At 45.8% G+C, this 14,241-nt stretch overlaps 1 protein-coding gene across 1 annotated transcript in view; it reads right to left on the reverse strand.

Annotated features, from left to right (window-relative positions):
- The window catches only part of SDHB (succinate dehydrogenase complex iron sulfur subunit B), a 19,250-nt gene extending 13,817 nt beyond the window's left edge, over positions 1 to 5,433 (reverse strand). Inside the window, 5 exon segments of the mRNA XM_007069289.4 lie at positions 2,451 to 2,536; positions 4,238 to 4,386; positions 5,222 to 5,326; positions 5,328 to 5,405; positions 5,407 to 5,433. Of these exon segments, the coding sequence (XP_007069351.2) occupies positions 2,451 to 2,536; positions 4,238 to 4,386; positions 5,222 to 5,326; positions 5,328 to 5,405; positions 5,407 to 5,412 (424 nt within the window). The 5' untranslated portion in view covers positions 5,413 to 5,433.
- Between the last annotated feature and the right edge of the window lie 8,808 nt (positions 5,434 to 14,241).

The following is a 14,241-nucleotide window of genomic DNA, read 5'->3' on the forward strand; positions in this document are numbered from 1 at the left end:
GGATTCACTTTTTATACGGACACAAAAATTTTAAGGGGCATAAAGCCCAGTTTTAGGGGATAAGCCAACCAGTAACTAACAGGTTAAGGAGCTTCCTTTGTTTATTCCATTATGCGGATTCTTGAACTGTTCTCAGAAGTATGTGATACTGGCCACTTTTAGACAGGATACTGGACTAGCTGGACCACTAGTTGGATCTGGTGTGGAATTCCTGCACCCTCTGACAGCCCAGCAAGCTATCAATAGGGACTGGAGAGCAAAACAATGTCTGTGGCAGAAGAGGACATATATTAGGTCAGCCCAACACGATATGGGACTGTTAAACTTTTAAAGAACAATATTCAAAGCAACTACTTCCAAATGCATAGGGAACTGAACTGAGAGTAAGCACCACCTCTTAGGTATTTGTTTCCTCAACACCAGATTCTGAAAGCAACTGCATAGTGTGAAATTCCTCATTGTGATATCCAGAGTCAATACTGGGCAACAACATTTAAAACCAGATGTCTTTTAGACAGTTCTGGGGAAAAGATTCTAGTACTTGAGACTAAACAGAAATCTATTCCCCTTCCCTTTGTTTCTGGTTTTTATTTGCAACCTTGTATAATTAGTTAAAAATGAGGACTCTGCCCCTTTCAACCCATCTTTCTGTCCCATGCCATCACAGCACAACTGTTCCCAGGTCAGCACACTGTCGTTCCCAACAGAATTATGGTCTCACCCTGGGACTGAGCAAGAGAAGCAAGGCTGGATAGCAGAGAAGCTACAAAATCAACATGGTACTCATTAAATGGATAAAAAATTGGCTAGCTGATAGGTCTCAAAAAGTAATTGTGAATGGGAAATTGCCATCAACTGGGAGTGTTTCTAGAGGATCCCACAGGAGACTGGCTCTTGGCCCAACACTATTCAATATTTTTTATCAAAGACCAGGAAGAAAGAGAGATTACTGATAAAGTTTGTAGACTACACAAAGATTGGTGGAATGGTAAATAATGACGAGATAGGTAAATGATACCGAGCGATCTGCATCACTTAGTAAGCTCGGCGCAAGAGAACAGCATGTGTGTTTCAAGACAGCCAAACCAAAGACCTAAGAACGAAGAGCCTAGGCCACATTTAAAGGATAAAGGGCTACTCTGGGAAGCAGGGACTTTGAAAAAGACTAGGGGTCATGATGTATAATCAGCTGCGCATGATACTTACATAGAATCATAGGGTTAGAAGGGACCTCATCTCCTAGTGCGACACTGTGACTAAAAGGGCTAATGTAATCCTTGGATGTATAAACAGGAGAATATTAACTACAAGTAGAGAGGTTATATTACCCCTGTATTTTACACTCAGGTGACTGCTACTGGAATACTCTGTCCAGTGCTGGTGTCCACATTTCATGAAGAACATTGGAAAAATTGAAGAGGGTTCAGAGAAGAGCTGAAAAAATGACTGAAAGATTGGGAAAAAAGCCTTACAGTGAGACTCAAGGACTTCTACCTACTTAATTTATCAAAGAGAATAGATTAAGGGATGACTTGATTAAGGTGTATAATTACCTATATGGGGAACAGAAATTTGATATTAGAGGGATGGCTCTTCAATCTAGCAGACAAAGGTAATGGATGGAAGTTGAAGCTAGACAATTCGGACTAGAAATAATCCGCAAATATAGAACAGTGAGGGCAACTAGCCACTGGAACCATTTACCAAGGATTATGGTGGATTTTCCATCACTGGACATTTTAAAATCAGGATTGGATGTTTTTCTAAAAGATCTGCTCTAATTCTAACAGGAATTAATTCAGGGAAGTCCTATAGCGTGTGTTCTGTAAGAGGTCAGGCTAGATGAACACAGTGGTCCCTTCTGGACTTATAGTATATGAAATATTTGCAAAACCAGAAACAATTCTTGGCCAATTACCCTCCTGCATTCTAGCACACACAAAGGTACACAACAGAAGTGGCTTTTAAAATCATCAAGGTTGATTTTCCCCCCGACGCTAATCATTTAACCTGGTCAAGAGGAAAGAGTGAAAAATCCTTCAATCATTCCCAGCAAACAAAACAAAACTCAGGAGCAATAATTTTGACTGATGTACTGAGATTGAAACAAAGTTATTTGATAACTTTCCTCTATGAATGAGCCTAGCACTTGAACCTGACAGATAATAGCATCAGAGGCAGTATAGTATACGAAGGTAGGGTGACCAGATGTCCCGATTTTTGGGTATTTTTCTTATATAGGCTCCTATTATCCCCACCCTCGTCCCGATTTTTCACACTTGCTGTCTGGTCACCCTATACTAAGGTCTATCCTGAGTTGTTCTTCTGGACATAGGATATCCACTCTCATCATCCACTTTTGTTTAGATGAGTATCTTCTCAGAACCCAGTGTGTCAAATGATCCACAGCATAACTGATTTTATAATTAATTATAAAAAGAGCACCTCACCTTCCCTACATGATCTGCGGAAGGTCAGAGTGGAGTCCATCTCATTTTTTATCTTGATCAGAGCATCAAGTACCATAGGCCCACACCTATAATGGAAACCAGTCACTTTAATAAACCTGCATATTCCCCACAGCCCAACTATTTCCTTTCCACTCTTTTCACACATTAGATTCTGGAAACAAAGTTACTTGTCTGACCTTGTTTGCAACAACTCCCTCTTTGCTCCTGATGAAATTCTGAAGAGATTCATTTCCTTATTTGAGGAGCAGTATCTGCACCCTCCAGCTATCGGCCTATATGTCTGTTGTTACAGAACACAGATCCTACAAAAACTGGATTTTTTATTCTTCGCATTTCTATTAGGAAGTGCCTATCAAATATACTAAGGATAAAAATTCTAAATACAATAGCTTGCCCATTTAAACCAATCCCAAGTGACAAAATATATATCACCCAATCAAATAAAACACAGATACTACCCCATGTGCCTTAATACACACCCTCACCAAAATTCCTGGGGGGGTACGAAGCCACCAAAAAACCAGATGAGCTTTGCACTGTGCCCCAAAGATCAATAACACTCTGGCTGGGTTGGACAGTGGGGAGGCTTTCATTGTAAATGACCTTGCTACAGGCTCCTCCCTTTTAAATCAATTATGAGTTTATTATTATGAGTTTGAGTGTCCTCATTAAGCATAAATGAGGTGATAATACATAAGGAAAGCCAGGTCTCAAAATCATTCAAGTATGTAACAGGTTTATGTAATACGTTTATGTAATAGGTTTATGTAATAGGTAAGAAACAAAATTCCACCCAGAAACTAGTCAGAAGCCAATGCTGACTACAGAGTAGCAACAGAGTCAGCTCTCTCCGCGAGATGTTTTTTTTAATAAGCATGTGGCTACGTTCTGCATTAGTTTAGAATTTCAGAATAGACTTAAGATGGACCCCAAGTAGCGTGCAATGGATCCTGAGGAAACAGAGGCACAGGTGTTTGTACCGAGGTTCCTTCCTACATCCCAGAGAAAAGGCTGCACACTTCTTGCTAACTGCAGAGGGAAAAAGTGTTCTTGGCCACAGCTACCACCTGAGCATCTCTAATACAACCCCAAGCTGCAAACCCAAGTGATAAATGGCAGGCACACATGCTCACTTTGAGAGGAGCTGATGTAACCTCCATAATTTCTACTCGATCCTTCTCTTGAAGGAGCATGAGCATGAGCTGTACATGCAGCATGGTTCTACTTTGGAATAAACATGGAAACTTTATCATGTATTCCAAAACATGTTAAAACCTTGGATGTGTTTGCGTTTCTAGTACGGCTTGGGGACATTTTAGGGTCTCATGTACATTCTGAAATTGAACTATCCTTTTAATCATCTTGAGAGACACCTGTGTTGGACTCCTCTGGACACAGTTCTACTTATCATGTTCTGGCCCTGTGTTACCATCAGACTAAAGGAATTGTACAACATGGTTGTACCAGGCTTCCTTTACCTGGTGACAACATTATCTGGTCCCATCTACACTGGCAAAATCAAGCCTTGTCATAACATGATTGAGACACGTCTGTGCAGTAACTGATCATCCTAACATAGCTCGAATGATCATGTAAAGGTCATAACAGCTCTATTAGTTTTAATTAACAGCTACAGAGTGACTAAATTAAACCCACGTCTAGAGTCTTAAAGGATTTACACCACTCCAAAGCTGACAGAGGAAAAGGCATCTCTGTGGAGCAGCACTCTGGGGTCAGCATCCATATAATCTGACATGCATACTCACTTATTCAGATCAATTTCATAGGTCTGCATGTGCGGCTTGTCCCCAGGCTTGTCTGGATCCCATCTGTAGATAGCAAACGTCTTGATACGTGGTGCTACGGCCTGAGCAGCGGGTGCTGCTGCAGCTGCTGTCTGTGCTCCACGGCAGGCCTATGCTCAAACAATGACAACACAGCCCCTGAGACTTCCTTCGTGTATTTTTCTAGACAACACATGTTGGGTTGGGAAGAGATTTATTTTGCTGCCTAGCGATTAAAGCAAGATATCTGTAGTCAGGAGCCCAGGATCGACCACTGACTTACTGTGTTGCCTTCAACAAGCGTCCACCTCAGCATTTTCATTTTCTAATTAAACAGACAGAGATAATACTTACCCCTTACCTGCTACAGTTTCCAACACTGCTAACATCAGAGGAGAATTACAGATCCAATTTTGGCTAGCGTAACCACCACATATAATGTCTACAGGGCGTAGCCTATCTAGATGTCCATTACTTACTCATATATTTTTGGCATAAATCGGTAGAGAGAACCATGACCAACCTAGAGAACTTTCAAAATGATTCACGTGCCTCTCAAAAACCTCATGTTTAGCCAAACAGAACAGCTGTCACCAAAGTCACCGACGTGTCCCTGGTGGCCCCAAATCTATCCAGCCTCGCAGCGCCCGCCCCTATTTCACAGAGAGAGAAACTGAGGCACTGAAAGGGGCAATGATTTGCCCAAGATCAGACGTTAAGTCAGTGACGATGACGGGGGAGCCCCCAACCCACTCCCAGGGGGCGATGAGGGGGGGCCCGGCAGAGGCGCGATGGGGGCAGGAGACCCAGGCAGGGCGCTACCAGGAGACTCTTCACCCCGGATTCCCTCCGCCCAGGGGGGCCCCCCTTTCCCCTCACAGCCCCCCGGCACCCCACCACCTCCTCCCCTGCGGGCCCAGCCCCCGATCCGCTCCCTGACGGACCCGCCCGCCGGGCCCCCCTCACCTGCCGCGCGGCCGCCCACAGGATCATCGCGGGGACGCGGCGCTTCAAGGAGACGCCGACTACGGCCGCTGCCATCTTGGGCACGGACACCAACCGCGACACGGTCCGCCGCAATCCCACAGGCCACCGCGACGGAACAGGAAAGCACGCTGCTTTCCCTAAAGACCACAGAGCCGCGACGAGGCGGCCATACTGGGAGTGGCTAAGTAGGGAGACAATGGAAAGGCCTATGGGGAGGGGCTGAGCCGCTGAGGAGCGATGGAGCCAATGGGAAGCCACATTGGGAGCGCGAGAGGGCAGAGAGAGCCAATGGGAGGCCATATTGGGAGAGGCAGCCGGCAGATGGAGCCAATGGGAGGCCACATTGGGAGTGGCCCAGTGCAGATAGAGCCACTGGGAAGCCATATTGGGAGAGGCTCAGCAGATAGCGCCAACAGGCGGCCATATTGGGAGTGGCGGATGACTGGTTGATGGCTATGCGGTTGGCTGATTCAGAAGAAGGTCTGATGAAGTTGGTGGAGAAGATTATGAATGGCAGAATAGGGTCTAGAATTGAATGTGGTTTGCAAGGATCGTGGGAAACCACGAAAGATCACAGTGATCGACATGGCGGTTCAGCAAGGAGAAATTATTGCTGCTTAGGGCACATCACGGTGGACGATGGAAGATCGGGATCCTGAAGCCAGCACCGGACCAGCAAGAGCGAAAGAGACATTCCGGAAGCATAAACGTCTGATGAGATGGTACATAAATCTGAATCAGACTCTTAAAAACGTACATTTGATCTGTGTTAAATTACAGCTGTGAAACAAGGACTTTCAAACAGTCGATAATACAGACGGCACGAGCGGTCATGCTATAGAAGAATTCTGAAAATACCCTGGGTAGACCAAGTAATCAACTAAAAAGTATTGGACATGACTGGAAAACTGCAAATGCTAGTCAGAGATTTGATGAAAAGAAAAATTCGATTTGCAGGGCACATTTTAAGAGGTTCAGTGCATAATACATGTCTACGGGCACAAGAAGGGAAAGTTGATGGCAGAAGAACACAAGGCAGAAAAAGATCTTGGAGGAGCAATGTGCTATCCTGGGTGGATTAAAAAGGATTGTTCACCCACAAAGATTAGCAGAGGATCATTCAGAATGGTCTGTCATGGTTGCAAACCACCAGTAATGGAGATGCCACATAAGAAGAAGAAGACTGGGAGTGGCTGAGGAGAGATGGAGCCATTGAGAAGCCAACTTGGGAGTGGCTCTGGAGAGTGCTGGAGGCAGACCTGGGAGCATCCATACCTCACAATATAAGGACACATTGGTGACTTGCTAGGGGCCCACCAACTGCTCCTACTTGGCGTAAAATGAAGGAGATTCCACCTGCCTTTAGTACAGTGGTATGGCACCAAGGGCATGGGGCTGTGACAGGATCCTTTGAGTCTCATCTTCAGGCTTTGTTAACACACTGGGAAAATGATGGCATCTTTAATCAGTGATGGCAGCAGGGACTGTGCAGTTATCACCAGGGACAGATCTCAGTTTCGGGATGTCACCTTTGAGATACAAATAACCAGGACATCCAGGACAATCCTGAGCCCATAAAATCAGATAGCTGGTCTGACAGTGTGCACTGAGCACCCGTACAGATTTCTGGGGACAGATACTTCAAAAAGGGGATGATCTAGGGAAAGCGTGGACAGGTAGCAACCCTATCTCAGGCCCTACTCTTCCCAAAGTGCAGTCCTTCTACCAGGAGGTACAGCAGAACCTCCTTTTACTACAGTGGCATTAGGGCTTCTAGGCCTCCCACCGCTAGAGCATAAAAGGTCACAAGTACATGAGAAAGTCTGACATTCCGTCCCTTGGAGGTCAGCGGTGACATGTGGTGGCGATTGGACATCTAACATAGTGAATGCCAGTGAAAATGAGGTAGGATCAGAGTCTAAAACAGGGAAAGAACAAGTCAAATATTACTTAGCCAAGTTAGATGTCTTCAGATCACCAGGGCCTGATGAAATGCATCCTAGACTACTCAAGGAGCTGACTGAGGAGATACCTGAGCCATCAGCAATTATCTTTGAAAAGTCGTGGAAGACGGGAGACATTCCAGAAGATTGGGAAAGGGCTCCAGGATGAAGACTGTGGGTGAGAACTTCACTTCTCTGGCACAATGGAACTATCTACAATAAGGGTAAAGCCCATCTGTGTGGGAGACAGAACTTTCTTCGGGGCTGGTCCAAGACTAGAATAAAATACCCCCAGGAACTAAAAACCATCACCTTCCCCACTCCATGTGCCAGAGGCATGTCTTTGACCTGCCTTCTCTAACTTAAATATTTAGCAACATTAAAAAATAATCCAAAACAAGACACTCCTCTGTACACACATCTCCCCCTGGGGAGAGAAAGAGAGAACAAACGTGACAGATGTCAGACAGATTACTTAATGCCCTGCTGGAAGGTGCTCAAATGCCACGGTGTTGAGCGTGGTATAAGAACCTATATAGAATAGAACAGAAAATTAGATTAGGACACTATGGGGTTGTTTTAACACTTTGAAGGAGATTTGCACTGGAGAAAACTTTCAATAACGTCAGATTTAAACTTGGATGTGTTTTGTCTTTTGGATGTTTTCTATAATTTTGCTTGGCACTTGTTGCTGAGGCTAAATTCTGTTCACATGCTCATAAGGGCTTGTTCTTCCCCCCATTGCATCTAGTCCACATAGTGGAGCAGCAACGTCATAGTACTGAGTTTAAGAAGATAAGAACATAAGAATGGCCCTACTGGGTCAGACCAAAGGTCCATCTAGCCCAGTATCCTGTCTTCAGACAGGGCCAAGGCCAGATGCCCCCGAGGGAATGAACAGAACAGGGAATCATCAAGTGACCCATCCCCTGTCATCCATTCCCAGCGTCTGGCAAACAGAGGCTGGGGACACCTTTCCTGCCCATCAGTCATTTCTGCAGCCATCAAGCTGAGATGTGCTAAATACGGATGGATTCTGACTCTGCTGCATGGTCAAGCAGAGGGAGACGCTGGGATGAGACGGAGAAAGTGGCCATTGATACACACCTGCTGCGTCAGGGTGCTGTTAGCATCTATAAAACGAGCCCTACTATGACAGCTACCATCTAATAGTCCAAAGAGAGAGGTAGAACTCACTCAGCCCGTAGTTGCTAAAAAGCTGGCGTAGACCCCAAAGTGGGTTTTTCTCATGTGTTTCTTTGCTTATAACTCGGCACGCTGCAGGCTTGCCTGCACTGTAGAAGGAATCATTGCTAACAACAGGTGTCAGCACAGAGGACGCTGCTGAACCTGTGCATGACAGTAGAACCTCAGAGGTATGAGACCAGGGTTACGAACTGACCAGTCAACCACACACCTCATTTGGAACCGGAAGTATGCAATCAAGCAGCAGCAGAGACCAAAAAAACCAAAACAAAACAAAAGGCAAATACAGTAAGGTACTGCATTAAACATAAACTACTAAAATAATAACAGGGAGCATTTTAAAAAAGATTTGACAAGGTAAGGAAACTGTTTCTGTGCTTGTTTCATTTGAATTAAGCTGATTAAAAGCAGCATTCTTCTTCTGCATAGTAAAGTTTCAAAGCTGTATTAAGTCAATGTTCAGCTGTAAACTTTGGAAAGAACGCCCATGACGTTTTGAACAGAGTTACGAACATTTCAGTGTTTTGCACAACCTCCATTCCCGAGGTGTTCGTAACTCTGAGGTTCTACTGTACATGGTTTTAACAATGCTGAATATCTGCCTACGCTGAGCAGTCTGATCAGCTGCACTCTTTGCTGACACCTGTTGGTAGCACAGGGTATTTTTGGTAGGATAGATGGTATTTAAGACTACCAGATTAAAACCTCAATGGGTGAATTACTTTTTTGTTTGGCTGCTGAGCAAGCTGACCCTCTCCTGCAGCTTGCAAGTCAGTCTTTGTCAGCGATTGTCCTCCCCTCACTTCAAACACATACCTACAGGAGCAGATTCCTGCCCTCCGTGTTGGGAGGTGTAGCGGGGAGGGGAATGGCCTTTTAAACCCTTATGACACCTTCAAGCAATTAATTTCTATCCTGACCTGTAGCAACCCTTGCTATTCTTGTCCTGGGCCCCTCACAGTGCTGCAGCTGCAGCTCACTCCTGACCTGAGCACCCCTTGCTATTTCAGGCCTGGGCCTCTCATGAGTTTGCCAATCATGCTCAATTGTGCCAGAATGTGTGGTTGTGTTAGGAGCTGGGCAGATGTCCACTGCAGACTCAGATGAAACCACGTGACTCATTTTCACTTATGAGCTGATCTAAAACAGAACTGAAGTCGCTGGAGCTGAATGCCTCTGCTTTAACCATTGAGCAACCTAATGACCAGACAAAGGGCTCTTAGATGTTGAAAAGAACTTTCTCTGTTCTGCAGTTATCTTTAAAACCAGTTGTTACATTAGGTAAAGGTCAGCTTTTCTCTAGAGATTAGAATAGCTTTGTCAAGTATTAAAGATCTTATCCTGCATTATTAAAGGCAATAGGAGTTATGTCATTGATTTCAATGGGAGAAGAATTGGGCCATTAGCTTGCTTTTGGTCTGGGTCCCTTTCAGTGCCTGGACTCCCCTAGGCTGGGCAAGACCAGTTTTTATAACATCGTTCCTCCCTGATCCCTTCACTGTCAGATCAGCAACTATGCAAGAAATACCTTTTTCTTTTCTATTGACCATTTGCAGAATTGAAGACTAGTAATGACAGGCCCGGATCACCTGGTACCATTTTCTGCTCTGTTACCTGGGTGCAATTGCATCAGCGTAACTGAAAGCAGCGTTTGGCCCTATGGGCCCAATCCAAAGCCCATGAAATCAAGGTGGGGGGAACATTCAATGGGTTTCAGTGGGCACTGGCTCAGGTCCTATATTCCCAACTGTGACCCGGGTGGCAATTGCCATTACAGCTTTGAAAGGCATCAGGGAGAATTGCTTGGGCACAAAATCTTCTGGTCTGCTTTTCACAGTGATCTTAATGAAAACTGATGCTCTTTAAAAATAATAAACCCAAATGGTTGGAATGCTGACAGTTGAGTTAATATCTGTAACATCAAAGCAATGTTCATTGTAAAGATTACGGGCGAGAAAACAGCAAATTAAATATTCTGTTAAATTTTACATGCCTGAATTGGTTAGTATGGAAATTCCTGCAAGAGGTTTCTTACTTTAGTTACAGGAAAGAAACACTGTTTAAGGCATTCAGTATCTTCAACTATGTTAGCCAGGTTATAATTCTTGGTTACTTCTGACCCTCTCTCTTGCACATCAGGTTTTCCTTAAGACCATTTCCGTATTAGAATTTTAGATCTGTTTATTAAAGCATCAGCAAACTCCTGTCTTTTTAAGCTATGCTGACTGACACCAGCTGAGGATCTAGCCCTATGTCAATTTACACCAAGCAAAGACCTGGCCCCATGACTTTGCCTAGCTTCTTAATATTTCACTTTCCAACTTGGAGAAGCTGTGGCTACATTAACACTTAAAAAGTGCATCTTCTGGGGGTGACAGAATTTCCCCATCCTTAGAGGTGCTGAATTTGAGCGTTCTCTCTTTTAAGTGGCAGATAGAATTCAAAGGCATTATTGCAGGCCCAGTGGACAGGTGTGTTAGAACCTGTCCCACTGGTAAAAGGATATGGTGGGAGAGGTCACATGACAGCAGGTGAGGGAGATCTGCTGCTCTGTGCTGCGCATAGCTCTGGCATTTCAGGCACTTTTCCCTTTTCAAGCAGGATCCTGTTTCCCTCGTGCCAAAGACGCATCCCATTCCACAGCTGTGCCCCAACTCCAGCTCTCGACTTCAAACCCTTTGACCTGCCTGCAGATTACAGAACTCCATTTCCCCTGCTAACGTACCCACTCCCAAGCCAGGGTCGCTGGTAACCCAAGGTGCCCTTTGCATAACAGAGAGGTGACCGGGAGTTGGCATGCCCTGTTCCCTTCAGGGCAGAGAAAGCAATGCCAAGGAGCCATGGGGCTCTGTCCTGTGTGTTGGCAGCCGTTACTTTTAGAACCTCTTCCACAATATTTGTCCTTAATACATCACCCCCTTCCCCCCCCCGGGGTTGCTAATAGTCTGCTAGGCTAATTGATCTAGGTCATGATAGGCATCAGGGCTGCCTCATCTCTTGCCTTCTTCATCTTGGCCTTGTTGAAATGATCAGTTATTGATCCCATGTGAGTCACAGGAAACAGAGAAGAGGAGGCAGTCCCTGCCCTGAGGAGCCTACAATCTAAACTGCAGAGACCATGCAGCTCAGATGCAGAATGAGCACTAGGAAGCAATCGGAAGGTCTAACTAAATTGATCTCAAAGCAGTACAGGCACTTATGGCCTGGTGTTCAAAGATGCAGAGCATTTGCAGTCACATTGACTTACCTAGGAGCTGGGGTTGCTCATTAGCTGTGAAAATTAGGCCAGTATTGTCACTCGTTATCATGCTACGGAACACGCCTCGTCTGGCAGGAGAACAGATGGGGCAGGATAGGTCTCACAAGGCCAGAGTAGAGACTGCAGATCCACTGTTGGATATTCAATGGACCTTTCGTTATGACAGATGTGAGCTGGTCCCCTGCAATGCTGCCTTCACTCCAGCGCTGGCTTACGGAGGGTCACCAGTGTGAGGATCGTTTGAGAGGGGTCACTGATTTTGTTCATGCCAACAAAACTCCTGGTTTTCCCTCCCATCATGATCTTCTGTTGCTCTGGTTGCTCATCAGCTGTGGCTCACCTCCATTCTCACCCCTCCCATCTCCTGATTTAGGGCCTGATGCTGAGACAGGCAGGTGATTCACAATGCCCATTGACTTCAGGGGGACGGGCAGGTGGCTTAGCACTTCTTCCACCATTTTCTTTCTTGCCACTGCTCCCTGCCCTCAGACTTTTGCTGCCAAGGGAGCCTCTGGGGTAGGGCACCATGTGGGATGGCATAGTTCACATGGCCCTAGCTCTGCTCCCCTCATGACTGGCTACATCAGAATTCCCATGGGCTCATCAGACCCTATAAAGCTCTGGTCGGGACACATTAAATCACTGTCCCTCTGCTATAATCCTGGGCAGTCTTATCTAATTCATTCCCATTGGATCAGTAACCTGATTGAGTGTCACACAGTCCATTGTCTTTTCTGATCCATTCATCTCTAGGCACCTGGGGTAACAATGACGTGGATGAACCTGGAGGTGCCGGGGTGCATACAGGCGCTGGTTCTGAGTAAGGGTGGCTTTGTGGCCACGGCCCGAGACGGGGATGCCGTAGAGCTGACTTCGGTTCCTGACTCCACCACTCTTCCTTGGGCAAGTCATTTAATCTCCGAGATTCACTTCCCCATCTGTAAAATGAGGAGAATAAGCCCTTGGTTAGGGGTGAGTTAAACCTTGTTGCAACTGGTGGGAGTAACAGCCGCCCTTCATTTGGGATAAACGTAAGAGACAATTAAGCGCCTTGTAGAACAATAGGAACCTCCACCCAAAACACAGAAACAAGGAAAGCCGCTCGGGAACCTCAGCTTTGTGGGTGAAGGAGTTTCGGGAGAGTTTTGTGCCTTTGTGTGTGCGAGAGAAGCAGGAGACACAGCTAGAACAAGCCCTGGGAACATGCCACTGAGGACAGCCTAGAAAGAGAGCTTTTGGGTTAAATGCTGGCTATAAAGTGGCTTAGTATTGTGAGCAAAGAAACTGTCACCTACTGTTTGAGTCCTCCTGTGTTCAGGGAAACAGGGCTTTGTATGTTCTTTGAAAATAAACAGGAACTCATCAAAGAAATACCTGACTCCCTCATCCATTTTTCCCTCCTAAGCAAAACACCACGCTAGCCCTTGAATTTTGGCTAACCTCTTGGGTAAAAGAGAGGTTACACGTCCTTTCTTCCATCTTATGTCTGTCTTTCAGGGCAGGGACTGTCTTTTACTATGGGCACAAACAGTGCCTAGCATAATGGGGCCCCCCAATTTTGGATGGGGGCCCCTAGGTGCTGCTGTTATACAAATAAATAATCATTCCTCACACTGGTGCAACACCGCAGAAGAAAATGGAGTTACTCCTGCTTTACACCACTGAGGAAAGGAGGAGAGAATCAGGGCTGGGGTGTCATATGCCCACTGTAGCTTACAAGCAGAACGGAGAAGTCCTTTGGCATGCTCAGCACAAACTCCGCGTTGGAGAACAATGCCAAGACTTGAACTTATAGGAAGAATCCTTTTGATTTCTCTGCTCAGAGATGACACTGAAGAGCGTCAAAAGACTCAGGAGTTTATTTGGCTGAGAGAAGTCTTAGCAGCTGATCTTCCTCTGCATTCATCGCTGGTGGAAAATCTAATAATCGGGGTGTTAAAGATGTCGATGTATATGTTACTGCCGCTTGTTACTAAACACAGTGGAAATTTGACCTGGGCTCATTAAGTGGATGTCCTCATCTAATCAGCATGGCCACTGCCTCACAAGTCAGCTATTTCTCCTGTTTGCTTTGGCCGAAGACCTCCGAAAACATTCCACACAAATTGAGGAGCATAATTAGACCCTTCATTTGGGAGAGAAAGAATGTCTGACTAAAGCTTCCTTCAGCTGTGGACTCCATCTTCCAGGACAGGTGGATGAGGGGCAACAGGCATGCCCGACCTGGACCTCCCGCTAGCGGGGTGACGGCACAGCCCCATTTGGAGCGAGAGGGCATGCACCCCCTCGCTTGGGTTGCATTTCACATAGTTGGAGGCACTTCAGCTGCTGCAAGTTCTGAACACTTTAGCAGGATGGTAACCCGATCTGGCATCACAACAAAGACAGGCAGGTTTGGAGCTCACCAGTTATGTGGTCTATCTTTCTCTAGCCTCCACTCTCCATTCCTCCAGCGGGCAGATTCCCAGAACAGACAGCGATGTCATCCGTTGGCCCTCCCTGGCAGCCAGCTGACTGGCCTGTCCTTACTGGGAGTCTCACCCCCTACAAGCCATTTAGTATCTTTTGAGCCACTTGGGACTAAATTTAAT

The sequence above is a fragment of the Chelonia mydas genome, chromosome 18 (assembly GCF_015237465.2).
Source record: "Chelonia mydas isolate rCheMyd1 chromosome 18, rCheMyd1.pri.v2, whole genome shotgun sequence".
NCBI classification, from domain to species: domain Eukaryota; kingdom Metazoa; phylum Chordata; order Testudines; family Cheloniidae; genus Chelonia; species Chelonia mydas.